General features: G+C 37.9%; 2 protein-coding genes across 4 annotated transcripts in view; one reads left to right on the plus strand and one right to left on the minus strand.

The window, feature by feature from the left end:
• TPP2 (tripeptidyl peptidase 2) overlaps positions 1-1445 on the plus strand; it is a 53822-nt gene extending 52377 nt beyond the window's left edge. For both annotated transcript variants that reach the window (XM_026668943.2, XM_026668944.2), the window contains one exon: positions 497-1445. In XM_026668943.2, the coding sequence (XP_026524728.1) occupies positions 497-586 (90 nt within the window). In that variant the 3' untranslated portion in view covers positions 587-1445. The remainder of the gene's footprint in view (positions 1-496) is intronic.
• Positions 1053-19289, minus strand: METTL21C (methyltransferase 21C, AARS1 lysine). 2 transcript variants are annotated; one of them, XM_087967322.1, is made up of 6 exons: positions 19185-19289; positions 16079-16279; positions 13276-13385; positions 8937-9076; positions 4109-4226; positions 1053-2763 (listed from the first exon to the last, which is right to left on the minus strand). In XM_087967322.1, exons 3-6 carry the CDS (start codon positions 13373-13375, stop codon positions 2369-2371), a joined length of 753 nt encoding a protein of 250 aa, XP_087823448.1. In that variant the 5' UTR covers positions 13376-13385; positions 16079-16279; positions 19185-19289; the 3' UTR covers positions 1053-2368. The 2 variants fall into 2 exon arrangements, with proteins under 2 accessions (XP_087823448.1, XP_026524643.2); XM_026668858.2 differs by lacking the exon at positions 16079-16279 and having other exon boundaries at positions 19185-19287.
• Between the last annotated feature and the right edge of the window lie 6782 nt (positions 19290-26071).

Genomic DNA, 26071 nt, shown 5'->3' on the forward strand with positions numbered 1-26071 from the left:
ATGGCTAAATTGACTGCTTTAATTAAAGAAAATAATACAAATAACATTGTTTTTACTGTACATGGAAACCACTTCAGGACTTTGTGCTTGAGGTAGGAAAAAATGAAACAGTGATTTGGGATTTTGCTGATTAGATAGTTTGTTGTGATAGAAATGACTGGTACATAGGATTAAGCAAAAGGAAAAAGTTAAGGTTATCTTATTCTACTGCACTAAAACATATCAAAAGCTTTTCTTCTTTCTCCTTTTACTTCATACTCTTCCCTTTTCCCTACTTTCCTATTATTTTCATTTTTCTTTGTATTTTATTTTCAATAAACTAATAAAATTAGTAAATGAGGACAAATTTTCTAGAAATATCTAAGTGAAAGTCTAATACATTGTATTCTAATTTTAGTAGCTAAATACATTAAATTTCATTTTCATGACTTTAGCTTAATATAAAGTTTACTTGTATATAAAAGTTTTGTTTTGTTTTTTGCTCTTAACCTTTTAGCTGATGAGGCTACTTGGATGGACTCACTGTGCGTCTTTTAGTGAAAACTGGCTTCCTGTGATGTTCCCACCTGATTATTGTGTGTTTTAAAATACTGCAGTTGTGAATTCAAGATGTTCTTATATTGACTAAATATAAAATCTGTGAACTTACTGGATTGCATGTTTTCATCTGTTACTGAATGCTTCACTTGTATGTATTAATCAGAGGATAAGGGGCTGCAGTATATTTATGTAGTTTGGGTCCAGACATGAAGAAGTCTATTTAAACTGAGTTCTTAGTTCCTTGAGTACTTTGTTTGCTTTAGAAGTGAAAATTTAAAGACAAAACCTATTGCATACATCACATTGCTGGCAATGGATGTTTGAAAACAGCCAGCACCAAAGTTTAAAAAATGAAAGTGAAATAGCTTCTTGCATGTGTATATGGATCTTAACTGTTTGTAATTTTAATCATAAGGCTATACAAGCTGTTATTTTTACAATGAACAGGATTTTAACATGTTTAAACATAAACTTGCAATTGTATGAAGGCCTTAAATGAAGCTACAACAAAAGTAGCTAAAAACTTATTTATTAGATTTAATAATAACCGAACTTAATTACCAGTACCATTTGCAAGAGTTTACATTTTATTTTATTTTTTAAAAGAATAACTTCCACATTTAACTAACAATGTGTTCTGAATTACTGGTGCAAAGGTGCTCTTGGATATATCTTCAATTTGGAGATACTCACAAATATCCAAATGATGCAGAGTATCGGCAAAAACCCGATACATGTATAAAGTGTCAGTCAACACTTAATCAGGTATTGTAAAACTTATACATACATGTTAATAATGTTTGAAAAACATAAAACTGCAGAATAAATGTGCAGATTTAAATGTCAAAGGTTTGAGTACTCATGGTTTAATTTTTTAAAAAATAAAATATCGAATAAATTTGAAATCTGTTTTAATTTTTCAGCAGTGTGGCTCTGTCAGAGGACTATACACTCACATTTTCTTGTATTCTAATCAGAAAAAGTGTAAACTCCTATCTTCCATGGCATATGAATGGCAATTTATCTTGGGAATCTTGGTTTATGAGGACATATTCTAGGATAAAAGTGGACCTCATTTCTACAGTATTTCTAATCCGACAGTGTGATTAGATCCATAGAGTTTCAAGCCTTAGTTTATAAATATCTATTAAACCAGGGGTCTCCAATTTCTGTACCATGAACCCATACCGGTCTGTGTTCTTGGTAGGAAACGAGGCTGCACAGCTGAAGATGAGTGGCAGGTGAGCAAGCAAAACCCAAACCCCCACCACTAACCTCGGCCCATGGAAACGTCAGCTTCCATAAAACCAAAAAGGTTGGGGACTGCTGAATTAAACATCAATGAAGGAATGCCAGACTGTGTCAGATACTGGTCATTGGTATAGCAATAGCAATAGCACTTAGACCTAAATACCACTTTATAGTGCTTTACAGCCTTCTCTAAGCTGTTTACATAGTCAGCATATTGCCCCCAACAATTCGGGTCCTCATTTTACCCACCTCAGAAGGATGTACGGCTGAGTCAACCTTGAGCCTGGTGGGATTTGAACTGCCAAATTGTAGGCAGCTGGCTGCAGAAGTAGTTTGCAGTACTGCACTCTAACCACTGCGCCACAGAGGTTCCTTATAGATAATATAGCTAAGGGACAAAACATGACCAAGAGGTGCAGGCTTCCTATTATCTATTCTTTTGTTGAAACAACTTGTCATTGAGAAAAACTGCAAATAAGTACCGAATTGAAAGGGTTAAATCTTGAAAGTTTAAGAATCAGATTCTTCTGATAAGGTCTCAGCTTTTGCACTTCATTCTGAATTCTGCTTCCTCATCTTAATTCTCTTTGATGGTGCCTTGAAACAACTTGATACCTGACTCAGGAAATTCCGCTAGCTGGGTTATATTGAATATGTTGCTCATTGAGTCCAAAAATTCATAATCTGTGCTGAATCTAAATTTATTTGCCCAAAGCAATGTGGTCCCAGGCTGGCATAAGTAGCGAAATGTATCCAGCAGAGAATCTAGAGCTGTGTGGTGATAGACAACATCAGTAGCCACAATGAAATCATAATGGTGGGTTGCTTTGGGAAAGTCTTCAGGGAGATTCATGCCCCAAATGAGCTTCCTCACTTCAGGCTTGTGAATGGCTAGATTCTGTGTATTCCTAGTAATATTGAACTCCAAGTTTTCAAGTACCTCAGGCAAGTCAGTTGCTGTGACAAAAGCACCTGAAAGGTAAAAAATAATAATAATAACATTGCTCAATCCATTACCTGCTTTGATAAAATGTCAGTTGGGGAAAGGAGGTAGGTCCTAATATTAATTCAGTCAGTAATGTACTTAAATTGTCTGCCCACTTGCGCCAGCAAATCATAAAATGGACTGGAATTGCATCAGAGGCGGGATGCTACCGGTTCTGCTTGGCTCTATAGAACCAGTAGCTATTAAGAGCAGCAGACACCAAACTGGTTCTTTGTTTGCTGCTGTTTGGCCCACCCGCCCACCCGGGCTCTTACCTGTCCTTTATTTCCTGCTTTTTCAACCTCAGCTGCTTTGCGCAGCACCGCTGAGGTTGAAAAAGCAGGAAAAAAGTGGCTTTTCAAATGCTGCGCGCCTGTGTGCAGCGCTTTTCAGCTGTCTGGGCAGCACAGCTTAAGATTTTTTACACGCGCACACAAAACATACTCACCGAACCGGTAGTAATACCGGTTGAATCCCACCCCTGAATTGCATCATGCTAAACCATGGTTTACATAACTAATACAAGTAGTTCTCAACTTACAACAGTTCGTTGAGTGACGGTTCAAAGTTACAACGGTAACTTACAACCTTTTTTTAACAGTTATGACCATTCCAGCCTCTCTGATCATGTGATCAAAATTCAGATGGTTGGCGTCTCATTCATATTCATGACCGTTGCTGTGTCCCAAAGCCACGTGATCAACTTTTGTGAACTTCTGACCAGAAAAATCAGTGGGAGAAGCCAGATTCACTTAACAAAACGTGTGACTAACTTATCAGTTGCAGTGATTCAATTACCAACTGTGGCAAGAAAGGTCGTAAAATGGAGCAAAATTCACTTAACAACAGAAATGTGGGGCTCAATTGTGATTGTAAATTGAGGACTAATTGTTAAATAAGCTAGATAGAGTTGCTTCATTTGCACACCATATTGAGCAAAATCCAAGCAAATCATATATGATTTAGAAGATGTGAGTCTGTCTACTTGTAGTTAATTATTTTTTAAACACTAGTTTTATGAATAAAATACTGCAGAATGCCTTTTAGGTGAGCCGTTCCTAGCTATTATACTTTTGCTGAGCATAATAAATCAGCATTGATGTGCATAATTGATACAATACTGCACACAATACATGCACGCAGAATGATGAAAAATCAATGGAGGGGAAGCAATTTCTGAAAATTGGACTGAGGTCAGAAACTGATCAGATGTTGAATGAACATTTAGGAAAGACAGAGCAGTGAAAGTGTATCCATGTTTGAAGTGCATGATTGAAAAGGAAATGAATTCCTATGGTATTTTACAGTCTGAAAAATCAGTGTACAAGTTACCTAATACACTTGCCACAATAGACACTAGACCTGTCCCAGCTCCAATTTCAAGGACTTTCTTTTCTTTGAAGTCAATTTCCTCTTGATTTGATTCCAGGTACTGACATAAAGCAAGGGCCTAAAAGAGAGGGGAAAATCACTTGATCATTCCAAAGTTATTTGTGTATATATAAATACAATGTGGTTTTTTTTTTCTTTTGCATTTGGAAATAGGTCAGAATACAAATGAAGGTTGATTTGCTCATAGTTGCTATGCTTCCTAATCATGCTCACCTTGAAAGAGCCTTAAGATGCCATATGCTGACATCCTCCTGAGACAGAAACAAAGCCATAAATTCATTACACTTTATAGAAGTTTTTTTCAACTGGCATAGGAAGAGAAGGGGATTGAATCTAATCAGATCACAAAAGAAACATTGAACTCTCAGGAAATGTACACAAAATGTGTTAGAAGAATTTAAGCATGGTATATAAAATCATACATTGCAATGTCCTACCTGTCAATGAATACTTCAGCTTCAACCATAACAACACAAGAGCACACAATAGATACAAACTCAAAGTTAACCGCACCAGACTTGATTGCAGGAAATACGACTTCAGCAATAGAGTGGTCAATGTCTGGAATACTCTACCCGACTCTGTAGTTTCTTCCCCAAACCCCAAAAACTTTAACCTTAGACTGTCTACTATTGACCTCACCCCTTTCCTAAGAGGTCTGTAGGGGCGTGCATAAAGCGCACCAACGTGCCTACCGTCCCTGTCCTATTGTTTCTCTTATTCTTCTTTTATTTTTCTTATATGTACCCATTTCATGTATTCACAACTATGTATACACTTATACTTATTATCTGTTAAACAATTGGCAAATCAAATAAATAAAATAAATAAATAAATAGAATTGATCTAGCTCTGTGTGTGTGTGTGTGTGTGTCACTGCTGATTTTTTTTTAAATAAAGTTTTATTTGGGTTTTCACACATACAAAATACAAGTAAAACATCTTTTTTGAAAATAGCATGGTCCCGGGTTGAACTTCTTTATACAGACACAAAACTCAATTTCATGCTCCTTTTTGTATTCTATTCCATATCTTATACTATTTTACATTTTCTATATAGTTTTTCCCCTCTTTTAATTTTCTCAATTTTATTTTGATTATCTCATCTCAATTCAAATCATTATATTTATACTTTTGTCTGTTCTGTTTCAATTTCATATTATCTTTTCTCATTAAACAAATTTTCTCCTGTAGTTACTAATTGGAGTATGACACCTTTATATCTTTTAATTACATCCATTCAACTCTTATTTAAACTTCAATATATACCTTAAGGTTATGACCTTCAATATAATACATAATGCATAACTTCCAATCAAATTCTGCTGGTGCATTCTTATAATACACCCTATATTCTTTTTAAAAAAAGATTATAAATATATGTAATTATAAACCCTCATTCTATTCCAATTCAGTTCTATCATTAATAATCATTAACATCTTAACATCTTTAACACTTCTTTTCAATTAAATATACTTCCTTAAAGACACATATAATCTCCATAATTAATTTTTCCCTTATTTCTCTTCACATATGTTTTGTAAATCATTAAATATACCTTATTTATTGACAAGCATTCCACTGAATTATGATAGCTATTTTATCAAACATTTTAATCATACATTGTTTCATATTTTCTAAAATTATTTCTGTTTCTAATATAACAATACTATCTTATGTACCTTTGCAGATTCCCTTTTTCCATTAAATTTTCACCCATTATCTCTAAATAAGCCCTGTTTATATTTTGTTTCTGTCCTTTATAACTTCTTTTCCTTTCTTTCTTCCCTCTCTTCTTCTCCCTCCCCTTTTTACCCCCTTGTGTCTCTACTTCTAATTCTCTCTTCTGCATTTCCCTCTTCTGTTGCTTTCTGATTTTATACTTATTTTTCACTCTATTTTTTTTTTGGAGTTGTTTTTCCCAATCTTAAATTTTCCATTCTCTTTCCCCCCCCCCCTTTCCTTTTTTTCCCCCACCTAAGATTACTTCTTCATTAAAGATGGCTTCTTCTTTGTCGCAATCTTCTTATTCTGCAGGCATTTTTTGTTGTCTCTTATAATTCCAAATCTCCATTTCTAAAAACTGAAATACGAAGCCAAAAGAACCTCTCCCTTCTTGTGCATCTTCTTTGTACTTTTTAAGTTCCGTTTTCAGTTCTTCTAAAAGTGGAGCCATTTTAAACAGTTTTAAACAACCACCCGATTGATTTTAGTCATTCAAATATAATAACCAAGAATCCAGAAATCATCAAGTAATCCAAATAGTCCCAAGTTATTTCTTCTTATTTCTTTTTCCACTTTCTCTTCCTGGGGTTTTTGTTGCGATATTTCAGTTAAAATGTATCTTTTGGAAGTCTTGTTGAAATTTTGCTGTAAGTTCTTTTTAATTCCAGGCAGTCTCCTCCCTTCCAGATCCTGCCCTTTTATCCTTTTTCTCTCCTGTTTTCAAAAGCTTTTGATTATCCAGAAATCTTTATTATCCCTTTGACTTTTTATTTTCAGCATTAAATGCCTATTAATGTCAAAGTGGATTTTTTTCCAATTTCTTGCTAAGTCTCTTAGCTGTCAGTATAGGAAAAGGAGAAGAAAAAAACCAAATCTTTTCCCTTGTCTCTCTCCTTCGCAGCTTAAAAATCTCCTTAGGGAACAATGTTATTGGTTTTTTTTTAATAGTTTCAATTCCAGGGTACCTTATTTGTTGCTTTTGCTGTTTGACCCAGTCAACCAAAACTTTCTCTTCTTATCTTCCTCTGCACATTCTTTTCCGGTCGAGTTCTTCTTTGTGGTGGCCATTTCTGACCACTGCTACAACCACCTTCGGGAAAGGGAGTAATGGCCAGCTGGGGAGGAGAGATGCGGCTCTCCTCAACCTTGCAGGCAGTCTCCCCCTTCTTCACCACCTCTACGGGGTGGCTTAGCCCCGAAACCAGCCGGCTCAGGGCGCTCCAGCGGCGAGCACAGATCGAAGCCTCGCAGAGACGAGGTTTCGGTCTGTCGCCGAAAAAGCTTAAACCGGAAGTCTCCACTGCTGATTTTAATAATAGAAATCTATATTAACGTTTTTAACTGTGTTAGTGCTACAGTTGGGATGAGTCTTCAGATAATTTTGATGGACAATGCCAAGGAAGACTGACAGGAGCATTCAGGAAAGAGTGACTGGTTCAAGATAATTCATGTCAGAAACATGAAGCATGATAGAACTCAATTTCTATTTTAATATTCTCAAGTAAACAATGCTTACTGGGGAAAAAAAATTCCTTTTTTTATTTTAAAAATTTGCATGCTGGCCCTACTGTTCACAAATTAAAACAATCCAAATCATAAATGTCCAAAGTTACAAAGAGGGTGGAGCTTCCAATACATAAAAAGTGACATAAAATAAATTCTGAAATAATAATGTTTGCAACTACAACTGACATGAATATGAGAGCAGCCCCCTAAAGAACATTCATCTTAACACAAAGAGGGTTCCACGCTTTTAAAAAAAACAACACCTGATTTTGGCAATTTACATTACAAACAGAATTTCTAGAAGCAAAGTCAGTAACTCAGGAAATTTATTCAGTATCAAAACCTGTTTTTTTTCCCTACCAGAACTTTGCTCACAGCTTTATTGCTTGTTTTATACTTTTTGTCCTGCCAAAACATACCTTAAATGGGGCAAACTAAGTAAAGAAGCAGGGACTCTTGATGAGTACATCAAGATTAAATAGTTGGAGGGTAAGAGAAGCTGTGTGTTAAAATGATTCATATTTACGCTCAGCCACATACAGGAAATGTCATACTTGCTTATAACATTGGGCATGTCCAAAACATGTTAAACCAACTACTTAATGGCAACACATAACTCACTCTAGGCCCTGTTTAACTACTTTAGCAGCACTTCTTTGATTTGGGGATAATGTATAGCAACTGATATTCCCAGTGAACACTAACTAAAGCTATTATATAGCCAGTTTAGTGGCATCCATTCTTAATTCAAGCATTTCATTTAACAGGAGATCAATATTTCAATCAGAATGGAGCTGAAAAGGACCTTGGAGGTTGGACCTTCTAGTCCAATCCCCTACTCAAGAAGGAGACCCTGGACCATTTCAGACAGGTGCCTATCCAGTCTCTTCTTAAAAATCTCCTGTGATAGCAATAGCACTTGGACTTATATACCGCTTCACAGTACTTTTACAACCCTCTCTATCCAGGTTACAGAGTCAGCCTATTTCCCCCAACAATGTATTTTGCCGACCTTGGAAGGATGGAAGGATGGGTCAACCTTGAACCAGTGAGATTTGTACTGCTAAACTTCTGGCAGTCAGCAGAAGTAGCCTGCAGTACTGCATTCTAACCATTGTGCCACTGAAGCAGCTACAAGTTCTGGAGGCAAGCTGTTCCACTGGTTAATTGTTCTCACTGTTAGGAAGCTTCTTAATTCTAGGTTTCTTCTCTCCTTGATTAATTTCCATCCATTATTTCTTGCCCTGCCCTCAGATGCTTTGGAAAATGAATTGACCCCCTCTTCTTTGTGGCAGCCCTTCAAATACTGGAATACTGCTATCATGTCACCCCTAGTCCTTCGTTTCTCTGGACTAGCCATACCCAATTCCTGCAGCCATCCCTCATATGTTTTTGTCCCCAAGCCTTTAATCATCTTAGTTGCTCTTTTCTGCACTTTCTCCAAAGTCTGAACATCAAACAATAGTGAATATTTCCAAACTTAAGAGTTGTCTTATTATTAGTCAAAGAGATGCTTTTTTTCTGTGTCAAACTTACAGCAGGCCATACTACAGCTCCAAAGCATTCAATGGATTCTTGAATGATGATCTGATGGCCAGCATAACAATAATGTTCTTTGTCAAAATAGTAGGAGGCCTTTGAAACCCATTTAGGCAATATTTTAAATACACGTGGACCTGTGAAGGAAAAATGATCAGTCATTTATTTACATATTTTTGTGAGATGCTATAGAATTAAGCAAAACTATGCCTTCAGAAAGTTTGCTCTAAAATCCTCCTAATACAGGTAGTCCTCGATGTACAACAGTTCAAAGTTACAGTTCACAGCACTGAAAAATGTGATGTATGACCAGGGATGAGATTCAAAATTTTTAACAACCGGTTCTGTGAGCGTGGCTTAGATGATGGGCGGGGCTTGGTGGTCATGTGACTGGGTGAACCTGGCTTGGTAGTCATGTTATTGGCTGGGCGTGGCCAACTCAACATCACTCACATCGAGGCACGCATCTCCTCGCCTGGCCTCTCATGACTGTGGGGATGCTGCAACAGTCGTAAGTGTGAAAAATGGTCATGTCACTTTTTTCAGTGCCATTGTAACTTTAAATGGTCACTCCACACAAGCAAAGTACCAGCAAAGGAGGGGAAAAAAACTCCAGAGAAGTTCCTGAGACAGGAAGTCTAGTCCTGCCAAGAATGTAATAAGGGTTAACAGAGAGGCAGCTTCTGTAAGCAACACCAGAATGTTTCCTTCCTGCCTTCCTTACAGAATTAGGCCAGTAATTTCTTCTAACAACCGGTTCTCTGAACTGCTTAGAATGTTAACAACCAGTTCTAGCGAATATGTGCGAACTGGTAGAATCCCACCCCTGTGTATGACTGTTTTTCACACTTAAACAACTGTTGCAGCATCCCTATAGTCACATGATCAAAATTCAGAAGCTTGGCAACTGACTCAACAGCAGCAATGGGTTGAGTCAACCCTGAGCCTGGTGAGATTTGAACAGCCAAATTGCAAGCAGCTGGCAGGCAGCAGAAATAGTCTGCAGTACTGCACTCTAACCATTGTACCACCGTGGTTCATTAAAGTTTGTTTTGTTAAAACAGGACAGAAATCAGGCCCAAACTAATTATATAAATGTCCTCCTGCTTTCAGTGGAAGGGCTGAATTTTCTAATTCAAATTAAAGATTGGGAATAGACCTCTTTTCCTCAATATTTATAAAAAGCACAAGGCACAGTTTTAATCACAATTGAAATAAGCATACAAAAGCTGCAGGGGTGTCTGAGCACATCAAAAGTCAAGATTGTGCCCATGACTGCACAATTGAATGAATCCCTGCACCATTTTTATATGTGGTGCATGCTTTATGCACATAACAAAAAGGCAGAGCTTCAATCATATGGCCAAGCCTGTCATGATTTGGGGATATTTTCCCCAGAATGGGACAATTAACCACAGCCACGTTTGTGTTCACCACAGGCCCCCATTATAATAAAAGGTGTTTATCCCAAAATTATTAGGACTGATGTTATTGGGGGTTGGGAAGATAAAGGATACACTTGATATTATTATTATTATTTTATTTTAGTTATTTGTCAAGCATGTATTAGATAACAGATATAATTAGAACATGATTATGATTATATGAAATGGGTAGGAATAAAAGGGGACATTAGGACAGGGACGGTAGGCATATTGTTGCTCTTATGCACGCCCCCTTACAGACCTCTTGGGAATGGAGTGAGGTCCACGGTAAACAGTTTAAGGTTAAAGTTTTGGGGGTTTGAGGATGTAACAACAGAGTCAGGTAGTGCATTCGAGGCATTGACAACTCTGTTGCTGAAGTCATATTTTCTGCAATCAAGTTTGGAGCAGTTTACCTTAAGTTTGTATCTATTGTGTGCTCGTGTGTTGTTGTGGTTGAAGCTGAAGTTTACTTATTGCTTTGGGAATATTATAGAGAAAAAGGACTTAGTTTTAAAACATAATTTGAACTTAATCTTGTATGAGGAACTGCTTAGTCCTTGTTTTTAAAAAAGAGATGACCTTGTTTGAGTTTCCTTGTTGAGGAAAGAAATATGGGAAGGGGAAAGAGAAAGGAGAAGAGGAGAAGATGATTGATATTGTAATCAATCAAAAACATTGTCCTAATAAGATCAAAGAAAATGTATTGACTAGGAGAACTATTGTCTGACAGATCAGGATCAGTGGCTTATGCTTCTATTACAAGAAAACATCTTTTTTAAAAAGAGGCTAATGGATTCCCTTTTGGGGATTGCAACCTTTGTTGCAAACAATCTTTCTGGACATTTTCATATGCATAATGTCATTTCATTCACTTCTACCTGTGAGGGGTGGGGGGGTGAGTATTCCCTCCCCCCTACCTCTTTCTTTCTCTTTCTCTCTCTGAGGGAATGACTTTCTGCAACGCTTTCTTTTTATTTTTGCTGACTACAATTCCAGAGATTGCGCTCGGGGTGAGGTTGTGAGTTCCTTTTCTGAGAGGGGGGCGTCCTTCAGATTTATTGTATCTCTTCCTTGGGGGCTTTGTTACGCAAACTTTTTTTAACCTATTCTTCAGAACGCAGGAAAGCCTGATCTTGAAACTTAAAACAAATTCTTCATTTCTGGATATGCTTGGAAGGACTATGTTATTAGCCAATCTCTCCCTTTCTGCCCACTCACCCTCTGCCTTGCCATCTGCAGCGTTCAGCCAAGAGACTCTCTGCAACCAAATTGTCGTGCCCCTGTCAGAGTCTGAAACTGAGGAGGAAGACGAACAGCTGATAGGGAGTGGGAGTGTGGCTCCGTTGGCTGTTGTGGAAACTGGGGAAAGGCAAAGTCCAGCTGGGCAGAGCAGGGAAGAGGTAGAACAAGGGGAGAGGGAGTTCAGAGGAAGACCCAGGCCCACCCCCTCTTCATCCTAGGGCATGCAGAGAGGAACAGAGAAGAGAGCAATGTGGGTTGCGTGGCTTATGGGGGAGGAAAGGGCCCTGATTGCCTTCATTAGCCACACCTGGGAAGAGAATTTAAAAGAGATGCATGCTGAGTGCGGCGTCTTCTAGGAGCAAACGTGAGTTTATTTTGTGTTAACTTTAGTTATCTGTGTTCCTAGCGTCTTCCCAACAATGTTGAGTTATTGCTGTGCCTTCATGCATGGAATTCCTTCTCTTGCCCTGCTGGACTAATTACCTCATCTTGCTTTGATTGGACTTATAGTTACAGTTTTTGTTGACCACATTTTGGACTTGATTCTCTGTAGCCAAAGGCTGTTCCTCAGAGAGTTTTTCTCCAGCCAGAAGGTAACCAGGACATTGGGGGCAAAGCTGGAGCTAATTATCTGCTGATTATCTGATTGTGTTGCCTTTGTGCCATGCCCCGGGCCATCACACAAATGGAACATCTGGAAGGAAGCAGCTTCACCATCCCAGCCCCCTATGTGCACACAAAGCAGAGTGGGTTTGCCCCCCCCCCTCAACCTTTCCAGTTTCCACTTTAGTAAGCCGAGCCGAAAAGGGACTACATCCAATGGGAAGGCAGAGTGGCGACACGTAGTAACTTGTCCTGCACTGTGGATTCACCAGAGACAAGTATCCTTTGGCAAATTGGCCAGGAGCATCGGAAGAACATTGGTGGGGGGAAATATGCTAGCACAGGGCCAGCCAACAATAAATCCCCATGCCGGAGTGGCTGCGGTGGGGGACCGGCGATTGAATGGCTGCAGACATGCGCCCATGGTTAATTGTCCTAGACCCCACTTTCCCCAATCTCCATGAGCATCTTTGAATAACTGAGACTATGAATATAGATAGTCTTCGACTTACAACTGTTCATTTAGTGAACAAAGATACAACTGCACTGAAAAAAGTGACATGTGACCGTTTTTCACACTTATGACCATTGCAGCATCCCCGTGATCACATGGTTTATATTTAGATACTTGACAACTGACTCACATTTATTATGGTTGCAGTGTCCTGGTGTCATGTGATCCCCTTTAGTGACCTTCTGACAAAGTCAGTCAGGAAACTAGATTCATTTAACAACAAATTTAAGAACTGCAGTGATTCACTTAACAAATATGGTGAGAAAAGTTGTAAAATGGGGCAAAACTCACTTAACAAATTTCTTACTTAGCAACATAAATTTTGGGCTCAATTGAGGTCGTACATTGTGGACTAGCCTTTTCAAATTATTGCAAATCATTGCGATAAAAACTGAGGATGAATTGCGATTCTCAAAACGAACTACTCATGTTTTATCTGGTCAGCAATCATAAAACAACTTCTTAAATTATGACTGAATCTAGTCAATCTATTACATAGCTTAGAAGGAAACAATGTGTTAGTGCATGTGTGCGTGCATTAAAGTACTACCTGAGTCAGATAATGGAGAAGAATCGTCGTGGTAGCCCTCCTCCTCTTCTGTTAATTTTTGAGCCATCTTAGGGAAGTTCTGGTGCTTTGTAGAGCTCATAGCAGTAACCCTGTTGAAGGAACAATCAAACCGTAAGTGCAAATCACTGCATTTCTAATTTATCTATCTAACAACTCACTGTATTCAAAAGCACCCATAGTCCATTTCTTTTGATCCAAAGCTGGGTTGTTTTTCTACCCAAAAAATCTCAAAATTTTGTCTTTCACACGGTTTGTTATCTTGACAGTGGCAAATTGGAAGCCCAAAGGTAATTTAAGGAATGCTGATACCCAGTTCATTTTCTGGGAAATCAGCTTTCTCCCAATCTCCTGAGAAGCTAGCAGTGGTGGTATTCTACCGGTTCGGCCCGGTTCACGTGAACCGGTAGTGAAAAAATGTTACAGTTTGGCTGAACCGGTAGTAAAAAAACATCCGTGCAACACACACACACACACACACATACATATACATACACACAGTTTTTGGCCTCCTGGGCCTCAGGGAAGCCTCCTGGGAGCAAAAACGGCCTCCCAGGAGGCTTCCCTGAAGCCCAAGAGGCAAAAAAAACAAAAACAAAAACAGAGTGTAGTGTGTGAGTGTGTGTGTGTGTGTGCTGCAAAAAGAAGCAGCAGAAGAAGCCATGCCTATCCAGTTACATGGCCATGCCTACCTAGCCACGCCTACCTAGCCATGCCCACAGAACCGTTAGTAAAAATATTTGCACCCCCACCCCTGGAAGCTAGCTACTGTTTTCCTCAATATTCAAGTATTTTTACTGGATTGAGGGAAGAGATTAGCCTTTATCACTTCAAATTAGGTGGATAACCTTTCAGTGGCCAAAAATTTAAGAAAGGTCCCTGAGTGCATGGGACCATATCATTCCTGTGGCAGGATTGAGGCTAGGGAAGAGTTTGGGGCTTTTTTAAAAAAAAAATAATGGAGATATGCCTCTTTCAAGGGATAAGAAACTAATTCCAGCAAAAGAGAGTTCCCACAAAAAGAGGCCTCAGTGACCACATATAATCCTCAGGTTTCACATCTTTGAATTAAGACTTGATACCCCAAACATATCCTTTCTCATCCTTGCCTCTTTTTTTCCTCCCTTTGTGGCCTTTTTTAAAAAAAAATCATCAGAAACAAAATTCTTTTCTTTTCTTTTTTCTTAAATTGCCATCTGAGATGCACTGGGAGCCTTTTCCGCTGAATTGCAGAACTGGAAAGTTAATAAAGACAAATCCATAGAAACACATTCTTTGTATAGCGAAACATAACTCTGTGAGAAACTATATTAACAGAAAACATACATTGTGATGACTCAGGTTTTAAATAGGCTAACACTTTCCCATAAAACTTCCTTTGATAAATCCTGTAGTATATAAAAAGAGAGCAAAGCCACTGCCTGCCAGCACTGATAATGTTACCTAATTTGGTAATGAAATGTCTGCCAGAAAATAAACAAGCTCAGAGCAGCAAGGACCCCACAGTTCAACCCTCAGCTACAAATATTCTCTATTGCACTGGTATCAAGCTCATGGCGTCATGTTGCTGTCATGTGACATTTCGCGATGTTTTTCCCATTCATGGAGCTGGGGGTGCGTGGCTTGCATGTGACGCATCTGGCCCGTGTGCCACCAGTTTGACACCCCTATTGTCAATCCTCTTGTTGCTGCATTAATAGGTTTTATTTTTTTCATCAAGTTGCCTTTTAGAATGGAATGGAGTGGAGTGGACTGGACTGGACTGGACTGGAATGGAATGGAATGGAATAGACCAGACTAGAACAGAACAGAACAGAACAGAACAGAACAGAATTCTTTATTGGCCAATTGTGATTGGACACACAAGGAATTTGTCTTGGTGCAAATGCTCTCAGTGTACATACGGTAAAAGAAAAGATACATTCGTCAAGAGTCAAGAATCATAAGGTACAATACTTAATAATAGTCATAGGGTACAATAAGCAATCAAATCATACTAGGAAACAGTCAATAAAAATCGTTAGGATACAAGCAACAAGGTTTCAGTCGTACAGTCATAAGTGGGAGGAGATGAGTGAAAGGAAGGATGGAGGATTAATAGTAATAGTAATGCAGACTTTGTAATAGTTGAACAGTGTTGAGGGAATTATTTGTTTAGCAGAGTGATGGTGTTTGGGGAAAAAACTGTCCTTGTATCTAAGTTGTTCTGGTGTGCAGTGTTCTACAGCATCAATTTGAGGGTAGGAGTTGAAACAGTTTATGTCCAGGATGTGAGGGGTCTGTAAATATTTTCACATATTTAAATTCAGCACATTTGATTTTCTCCATTTGTATAAGTTTGAATTAAAATAGCAGAACATGTCTTATAATTATACAAGGGTACTTCTGGGAATAAATAATAGATAGGCCAGCTGGGCATCAATAAACATAGGGGGTTGCAGAGACTGCATTGGGGAGCAGGAAAAGGATTGGAGGAGGAGCAAACAACTAAAGCAATGCAAGATCCACCTTTTCCCTGTATATTAAAGAGGAGAACTTGTGCAATGGCAACACAATGCTGATATATAACCTACTTTAGGTAATCTTCGATTTACAACAGTTCATTTAGTGACCGTTCAAAGCAGTGGTGGATTCCATTTTTTTTTACTATTGGTTCTGTGGGCGTGGCTTGGTGGGCATGGCTTGGTGGGTGTGACAGGGGAAGAATACTGCAAAATCTCCATTCTCACCCCACTCCTGGGGGAAGGTTACTGCAAAATCCACATTCCCTCCTCACCCCACTAACCTGCTTTTCCGCTCCGTTCTCCTGTGCAGGGCAACAAAAGGCCAATCAGCTGGGACTTGGGAGCCAGAGAATAGATGGGGGCAGGGCCAGTCAGAGGTGGTATTTGCTGGTTCTCCGAACTACCCAAAATTTCTGCTATCGGTTCTCCAGAACTGGTCAGAACCTGCTGAATACCACCTCTGGTACAAAGTTACAATGGCACTGAAAAAAAGTGACACGATCATTTTTCACACTTTCAACCTTTGTAGCTTTCCCATGATCATGCAATCAAAATTCAGACGCTTGGCCCTTAGTTCATATTTATGACCGTTGCTATGTCCCAAGGTGACATGATCCCCTTTTGCGACCTTCCGACAAGCAAAGTCAATGGGGAAGCCAGAGTCATTTAACAATCATATTACTCACTTAACAACTGCATTGATTCACTGAACCACTGTGGCCAGAAAAGTCGTTAAATGGGGCAAGATTCATTTAACATGCGTCTCGTTTAATAACAGAAATTTTGGGCTCAACTGTGGTCATAAAGTTGAGGACTACCCATATACTGATCTGTCTTGACAATGCAAAAACAAAGCAAAAAGCATAGCCACAAAAATGTATGGACATTTTATTTTGCCTTTCAGTTACCAGGGAAAAATTCATTGAGTTCAATACATCAATATTTAATTTGACACTTGATGAGTTGTATCCTCTTTCTTTAATGCATGGAATTTGAAATGCTGGCTAAAAAAAATAAAAGCAATAGTAATCAAAAAGCAAAAAAAAAAAACACCAGATTTTGGTTTAAGAAAGTTATAAATGGACTAGAACAGGGGTCCCCAACCAATAGGCTGCAGCCTACTACTGGGTCACAGCCAGAGGTAGTATTCAGCAGGTTCTGACCAGTTCTGGAGAACCAGTAGCGGAAATTTTGAGTAGTTTGGAGAACTGGCAAATACCACCTCTGACTGGCTCAGCCCCCATCTATCCTCTGTTTCCCGAGTCCCAGCTGATTGGCTGGGACTTCTTTTGTTGCCCTGCACAGGAGAACGGAGCTGGAAAGCAGGTTAGTGGGGTGGGGAGGGAACGGGGATTTTACTGTATTCTTCCCCTGGAGTGAGGTGGGAATGGAGATTTTGCAGGATCCTTCCCCTGCCATGCCCACCAAGCCACGCCCACCAAGCTACACCATGCCCACCAAGCCACGCCCACAGAACCAGTATTAAAAAAACCTGAATACCACCACTGTCTGAACCCAAATGCTCACGTCAGCCTCAAACGCTCTGAGCCTCCGTTTTGATGATCCTCTGCAGACAAGTGATTTTGCTACAACACAAAACATTCAGGGCCTTTTATCAATCCTAGGGCTGACTCTTCAGGGACAGACTATATTTCAGATACAGGTAGTCCTCAAATTACAACAGTGCCTTTAGTGACCATTCAAAGTTATAACGGCTCTGAAGAATGTGACTTATGACCATTTTTCACCGTTACGACCTTGGCAGCATCCCCATGATCATGGGATCAAAATATCAGTTGCTTGGCACCACTGGTTCATATTTATGATGGCTGCAGTGTCCCAAGGTCACTTTTGCGACCTTCTGACAAGCAAAGCCCACGGGGAAGCCAGATTTACTGGACAACTGGGTTACAAACAGGGGTGGGATTCTACCGGTTCTGTCCAGCTCTACAGAACCGGTAGCTCTGAAGAGTAGCAGACACAGAACCGGTTACAAACTTGCCAGCTGAAGTGATTCACTTAACAACCGTGGCAAGGAAAGTTGTAAAATGGGGGAAAACTCACTTAACAAATCTCTCATTTAACAACAGAAACTTGGGGCTCAATTATGGCCATAAGTCGAGAATTACCTGTTATGTGTGTGAACTGCCTGATCTTTATGTTTGGCGAAGCTATTAATTAATTGTAACCAAATACTCTTAAATGTCTTATAAAACATTAGAGTGTTATTAATTCAAATTAATCAGGTATGAAAAGGGAAAAGCTAGTGCTTTCCATCCAGCTTTCCAACTTCATTTTTAATTTTAATTCTTAAGGTGCAAGAATAATTTAAATATAATACCCACTAGATGTCCTCAAAAGCTTATGCCACGGGGAAAAAAATCTGACACATTCAAAACATGCATACGAGTGTAATAGGGAGTGATCATCATTCAAAGCTATTCACATGCTGCCTTATATTCTAAGTAAGGCACAAATCGTTAATCAAACTAAGAGTAGAGGTTTTCATTTTATTTTCATTTTGAAATTGCCAAATGCAGTTTTAATGTCTGGTCGATATAAGTGATTTTCCATAGAGACATACTAGAGAACCTGAAGGTAAGTAAAGAAGTCACAAATATTATTAAAAACCTATTGGTTGGGGGAGGGAGATTAAAATTGCCATAAAAACATAACAAGCGGTTTGATAAGCCCCCACTTTTCAACTTTTGTTGTATTAGTGGCATGGATACAAAACAAAAAAATGTGCAAATGGAATTTACACACTGGGAAGTCTGAGTGAGCCTCCTGTAAAATGAATGGGAACTGTTTACCAGAAGCTGGTAGGGAGGAATTTCACAAGGGAAATTGTCCAAAGATTGCGCCCTCAACTCCAGTCATCAGCCCTGAATGCTGGGTTTGGGGTATGCTTTTTTCATTTACTTTGATTTCCCCCTTACACTTTTCATGCATCGATACATACTAAAGCCAAACAACAGCTCTGTCTCACACATTCATTATTGCAAAAGCTTTTGTCGTTCATAGTACATTTCATCAAAATAAAAAAGTTTGCTTTGTTCTGCCTTTTAAAAGTTTTTTTTTTTTACAGAGATTGGCTCACTGCTCAACAAAAAAAATCATCCTCCACAAATCTTTTCAAAGTTAGGTTGTTGTTGTTTTTTCCTTTTCAGATTCAGAACTCTCATTAAAAGTTACGCTTCTAACTGTGACTAATATACTACTGGTTGGTTATACATCTTGATTGACCTAACAACCACCTGTTGTGCCCTGTATCCGAGATACGTATTAAAAATAAACCTGAAGTTTAAAATGCCCATCCAATACGTCTCAGCACATTCATTTCTCCTTTTACTTGCAGAAAAAAATAAACCTAGGATTAAAATTTACCTGCAAAGCGAATTAATCCAGATGTCAAAGATCCAAATTCTTAGCTGAGAGATTTCAAGTACCCTGGTGTCTTTTTATAGTAAAGGTGTGCTCTAAGACTGAGTCAAAGGAGGTGGGGCCATTCTCCAGTCCATTTAGGGATTTAAAAAAAAGCACGGACAATCGTACTTTTGATTACCATCCGGTATGTAAAAACAAGAGAGGATAAACTTATAATTGTAATTAGAAATTGATATGATGATAAGAATTGAAACATGTTGCAGACAACACACTAGGAGCATAAAATGAAACCAGCAGCACAAAATCTTATAGGAAATAGCCTGCAATTAAATCATAAACGGAGCTTCTCTAACTCATAATTCTGTTTTCTGTCGAGAGGCTCAAAATCATACATTTGAATGTAGGTAAAGTACGTGACATGTAGTAACATCTTTCCCATTACAAATCCATCAGTTCATGAGTGTTCATTTATACTAGTCATTCTTTTGTTTGTTTTGACGCCAGCCCTTTTAAGTCAATTTTTGATATCTCAGTCATTCCCAAATAATATGAAGCCTCAAAAATAAATTAGGAGTAGAATTTGCATTAAAATCATCCCATTATAAAGTTGGAGGGTAGTTTGATGGGCATTTACCTCATTCTTCTAGCTCAGCAGACCCCAACATTTCCAGCTCCATGGACTGGCAGATGTGGCAGGAGGGAGAGGATGGTTTGTGTGCTTGCCTGGTGCTTGAGCAGCCAAGTTCCCAGCGGGCTGTGGACAGATACCAATCCGCGGACCGGAGGTTGGGGATCCCTCCGGTTGTTGATGCAAGAATGTGGATGATTTGAGATTGTTCTCCTGATGTTGCCAAATACAATTATCTGCCAAAAAACTACTTTTATATTAAGTATGAGGAGGCCGCTTGGTGCTGTTATATAACACCACTACCATGCCATTCAGAAATACCTCAGAATTCCCAAACAAGCAGAGTCAAAATATTTATACAATATGGGGTCAAATGTTTAGAGGATGGGGAATGGAATTAAAAGTGTGTTTTCTATTTTAGAGAGGTTTTAGGGTAGACAGTATACTGTTAAGCCCTCTCCCCCCAAAATTGGGCTAATTTTTCTCTTTTCAGGAGTTTTAGATCTCTTTATGTTTTTTTAAAGAAGATATTGAGGAATGTCAATGGTTATTTATTCATTTATATTTATTTATCATCATCATCATCGTTTTAGCCATTGCCTAGCCACTGCAAGATGAAGGCTTCTTCTGCATATTTCCAACCAATATGGTCCTGAGGGTTGTTGTTTTTTTGCCAATCAGGCCCACAATACTTGCTGATGTTGTCGATCCATCTTGTTTTAGGTCTCTTTCGTAGACGCTTTTGATCAATTGGGACCCATCCTATGATTGCCTTGCTTTTACTTGTATCCCACCTTTATTATTTTTACAAATAATAAGGAGTTACCTTGTTATACTTCCAATATTTGAGGGGCTGCCACAGGGAGGAAGGGATCAAGCTATTTTCTAAAGCGCCTATAGGCCAGACAAGGAATAATGGATGGAAACTGAACAAGGAGAGATTCAACCTGGAAATAAGGAGAAACTTTTTGACAGTGAGAACAATCAACCCATGGAACAGCTTGCCCTCGGAAGTTGTGGGAGCACCCTCACTTGAGACTTTCAAGAAGAGATTGGACTCCCATCTGTGAGAAGTGGTGTAGGGTCTCCCGCTTGGGTGGGGGGTTGGACTAGATGACCTATAAGGTCCCTTCCAACTCTGATCATCTGTAATCTGTTATCTGTTATCATACATAGTTTTGTCCCATTTTATGACCTCTGTTGTCACAGCTGTTAATCACTGCAGTTGTTCAATTAGGAACACAGTTGTTAAGTGAATCTGGTTTCCCCATTGACTTTGCTTGTCAGGTTGTAAAGGAGATCACATGACCCCAGGACACTACAACCACCATTGCCAAGTGTCTGAATTTTGATCACGTGACCATGGGGATGCTGCAACTGTGGTAAGTGTGAAAAATGGTCATAAATCACTTTTTTTCAGTGCCGTTTTAACTTTGAACAATCACTAAACAAGGTATTTTAAGTCAAAGACTACCTGTAGTTGTTTAGCAGAGTGATAGCACTGGAGAGAAAAAAAACTGTCTTTGTGTCTGGTTGTTTTGGTGTGCAAAGCCCTATGGCAGGTAAAAGAAAGGTAAATAAAGATAAAGGACGGGGTTTGCATGTATCATCATTCTGACCAAACTTTCAGACCTCATAGCTGCCTCTGCATGCAGTCAAAGATGTGCTTGGGGGAACATCAACAAACCCATGACTGCTGCTATGAAGTTTCACAGCCTGGACTATATTACTGTGTATCAGTAACTGTGGGAGAGACTGTTCTCCATGAGCAATGCTAGGAATCATTTTGGGATTCTTGAGGGAATTATAGCATTCTTGGTGCTCTCTGATCTTGATTGTTTTGCTGATAACATGGGTGATGTTATTTGCCTTAATAGTGAAACTTCTACAGGAGAACATCTGGGCTCAAAGAACCCAACAGTTCAACCTTGAGTTGTGTATTTTGTTCATTACTGACATTGCAATAAACTGACAAAGGAATTCATATCCAGTAAATCTCACATTCTTGAACCCAATGCTGTCCATCCATCCTGCAAAGATTTGCAGCTGATTTTGGTATGTCCCTCTATGTTAGAATGGAGAAAGCTGAGGAAATAATTCCAGATAATGCAGCCAACAGAAAAAACAGTTCTCCCCATTACAATGAGATCATTGCTTCTCCCATATTTCATTATATGAGTTACTAACAAGCCAAGCTGGAAAGGTGAGGCTACCCAAGAAAATCAACTGACATGCTGTGGTGTTAGGATTGTAAGAAAATAATATTAAACTAAGCAGAGTCTTACATAACTGTTTAGAAAAAAGTTTGTTTTCTGAGAAGCATATTTTATCAGAGGCAATGATAGAAGAATCTCAGGGAGAAATGCCTAAGGGGCTTAACTCAGACCTTGGCAAACCTTATATTGTCAAGTTATTTGTACATGAAGTAAGTAATACAGCATGAGCATAATATGCTAGGAATGAAACAGGCATCAGTTATGTGTTCTGGAAAATAATAGCAATCGTATGGAGCTTTAGAGTTTTCCTTGTAGTCTCTACTAAGGATGATCAGAGGAATTGTTTGAATATTATTGTCCCATGTTTTACAATACATCCCTTTGAAGATCCAGAATAAAATGTTCTATATTAAATTGGCCTTGTTCCCTGCTAAAGGATATAGAATTACATCCTAAATCTACTTCAATTAAAAATTTGCCTCCTCGGACATTTTGAGTTCATTGTACAATGTAATTAGTGGTTTTAAATTGGCCTCTGATTGTTTAAATATGCAAGATATACTGTATGGCTTCTATATATGTCACAAGCCATCCAAATTTAATATTATTGATCTGAATGTATGTATCTGGCAAATCATGTCAGACTGGGAAGCTAAGAGAGTACTTCCTTGGTTATACTTGGATGGAAGATCATCAAGCATAAAGTAGATTAAAACATTGAAAAAGACATTGCTGAAGAGGGTCTATGACAATTTGCTGTGGCCAATTCAACCACAGCCAATTTGACCAGGCCAACTCGCCATGGCCAATTTGTTGCAGGACAACTTGCTATAGGACAAAAGTTACACTAATATTAAAGAAATGGTGGAATAGAATCATTAAAGAAAGGATGCAAAAGAAGGACAGAAAGAAATGTGAATGGCAAACATTTAAATAGTTCTTTATTTATTTTAAATAATTAGAATTGTTAAATTGTCTCATAGTGAGTTGTCCCGTGTAGAGTTGGCCATGAAGAGTTGTCCAATGTTGAATTGACCAAGGTGAGTTGGCCATTAGTGGATCGATTGTTTCCTTGACTTTTTTCTTGTTTTTTACATTTTGAAAGAATTTTTTAAATTACTATTTTTGACATTTGTTGCAAGCCTTGGTTCATTCCAAGCCTTAGCTTTCCTGATTTCATCTTTGCAGATTTGGGCTATATGTTGGTAGTCTGCCCTAGTTATGTGTCCTTTCCATTTTTTATACATATCCTATTTGTCTTTACGTTTATTAGAGAATTTGTGCAAACATGCTGGTTTCTTCTTGGATTTCTTCTTTTTCTTTTTCAGTTGTAAAGTGCTAGACTGGACTCATATAATCATATTTTTTAAAGTTTCCCAACTTTCTTGAGTTGCTTTCCCCTTTAAGATTTTCATCCATGGAATCCTTCCCAAGCTCTCTCTCAGTTTGTTAAAATTATTTATTTTAAAGTCTAAGACACTGATTTAATTATGTTCTATTGCTTGTGTCTGTGTTATATTGAATTCAAATATGACATGGTCACTTTCACCTAAAGTTCTGGCAACTTCAATCCCCTCTATTGTTTCTTCTCTGTTAGTAAAAATTGGCTCCAGTATAGCTGACCCTTTAGTTTCCTCCTCTGCCTTTTGGAATGATAAAATTGTTGGCTAGGTTCTTCAGGAACCTATTCAATCTCCCTCTTGATGCAGACTTTTTCTCCCAATTGATGTCAGGGTGCCTTTATAACATTATATGTGACTTTAAATCAGTGTCAACTCCTGTGATGGATGAAAACCCTTCGGTTTTCTTGGCAAAACCACTTTTGGAAAGTGGTTCATCATTGCTGCCTTTCTAGGGCTAACAGAGAGTTACTGGCCAAGGTCACCCAACTGGCTTTATTCCTAAAATGAGACTAGAACTCAATCTCCTGATTTCTAGACTGGTATTTTAACCACTATACCAAACTGATTATTCTATAGAGTGATAAATAAGCACTATTGTAAGAGGATACAGTAGTCTCTAAATTAAATTTAACATTCCCTAAATTAGGATGTTGTGGATTACAAAGATAGTCAAAGCCACTTAGAACATAATACGGTAGGTTATTTATATCAGAACAAGGATTATGGGAGACTATGACTAATTTGAAAGGCTGGATATTAACTATTGATTTAAATGCCATTCTTTGCTCTGCATATTCTCGCTGTGTAAAGAGATTTAGAGATGACCTTGGAATGAAAGAATAATTACAGAGGTACATTGTCAAGAAGGTGAGATGAGAAATAAATTAAAATTAAATTAAAAATAACTTTTCCTTTGTTAGTATAATAGGAGACAGAAAAATACTCAAGCAGACTTTCAAGATTAAGTTTAGTTTAGTTTAGTTTATTGTCATTGCATCTCGTACAATGAAATTAAATATCATCTTCAGTGTACATTATGATTATGAAAACAAACACAAACACACATCCTTCACATTCTATACATTGAACTGAAAACCCCTGACATTGCATTAATATTGCACTATACAATAGAATTCAATAGAGTTACTGCCCTGGGATAGAAGCTGTTTTTCAGCCTATTTGTCCTCGTTTTTATTATAAGTTGTTTTATTCTACTATAATAAAGCAGCATTTCTGCAATCTCTGCAATGTCTGTCTCTTGACCTGACCTATCTGGAAAGACTGACATGTTGGCATGTCAATAAAGAGATGTTACACTGGATTTTTAAATTTTATTCTTACAATGTTGCATGTGCTATATTTCAGATTGTCAGTCATCTGGATACTGCAATGTCAACAGACTGTGATGTGGAGAAAATTCAATAAAGTCATATCACCAAAGCTTAAGCATTAAAGCATTAAAGTTTCCTGAAATATTGCCAGCATTGTGTATTGAAGTCTGCTGCCCATCAAATACAATTCCTTATTTAGGCCTGTGGATTAGGAGTCTGGACTATTGAGTTTTCATGACTCCATACATTCTCTCCTATTGATAAATATAAAGCACAGAGTAAACTTTTGAGTAGATGTTTATCTAAGGAATGACATGGCCATATTATGCCATCTCATCAAATAATGCCCATTGTAGACCAATGATATCACACAGTCAACCTCAGGACCATCAACCTATCTATTTTTGATATGAATCATTAGGAAGAAAATTTAACTGCTGAATACCTGTAGTTCTGATGGTGAATTTTTCTTCAAACTTTTTTTTTCTCTATTTATTTATTTATTTATTATTTTTAACTTGAGAAACTTTATTCCTATGGAAAGAAAAGAAGGAACAGGAGAGCAAAGAGTGGAAATATACAACACAATCAGCATTATACAATAAAATATTCTACTTTGCTCCTATTTAGGGTAGCAGCCAGCTGCACTCCTGTCAAGCTGTTTGATTCTCACTTTTTTTCTCCCATCTTCTCATTTTTGTCTTTTAGTTCTTTCTTCTTTTTTTAATTTTTATTGGTTTTTAAAACAAACATAAACAAACAAAACATAAAAACATCAAGTCATCTTCCATATATATACATACAGTGTGCTGGTTGGTTTACAAATTGTTTTGTGCTTTCATTTCATAGTCTTCAATTACAACTACATTGTATATAATCTCATATTTTCAATCAAATATTAAATACATTAATATCATTATTAATCAATCATTTGACTATACTTTTATTCATTCATGTTTTACGAAGTCATCATATTTTACTTATTTGTTTTATGACAGTTCATATTATCATCCCAAATCTATCCTAGAATCATTTTGTAGATATAATAAGAAAAGAATACATCTTTATATATTTATTATTTTCTAAAAGTGTACATATTTCATTACTATATTTTATTGTCTAACCATTGATAGAATAGATCCCAAATTTTATAAAATTGTTTATCATCTTGTTCTCTAATTTCAAATGTCAATCCACTCATTTCAGCACATTCCAATATTTTCTTAATGATTTCCTCCTGTGATGGTGTTTTCTCATTTTTCCAGTTTTTAGCAAATACAATCCTAGCCACTGTTAATACATTTACAAT

This window comes from Notechis scutatus, chromosome 5, assembly GCF_049901735.1.
Source record: "Notechis scutatus isolate UNSWTSFEM ecotype Mainland chromosome 5, rNotScu1.2, whole genome shotgun sequence".
In the NCBI taxonomy this organism is placed as follows: Eukaryota; Metazoa; Chordata; class Lepidosauria; order Squamata; family Elapidae; genus Notechis; species Notechis scutatus.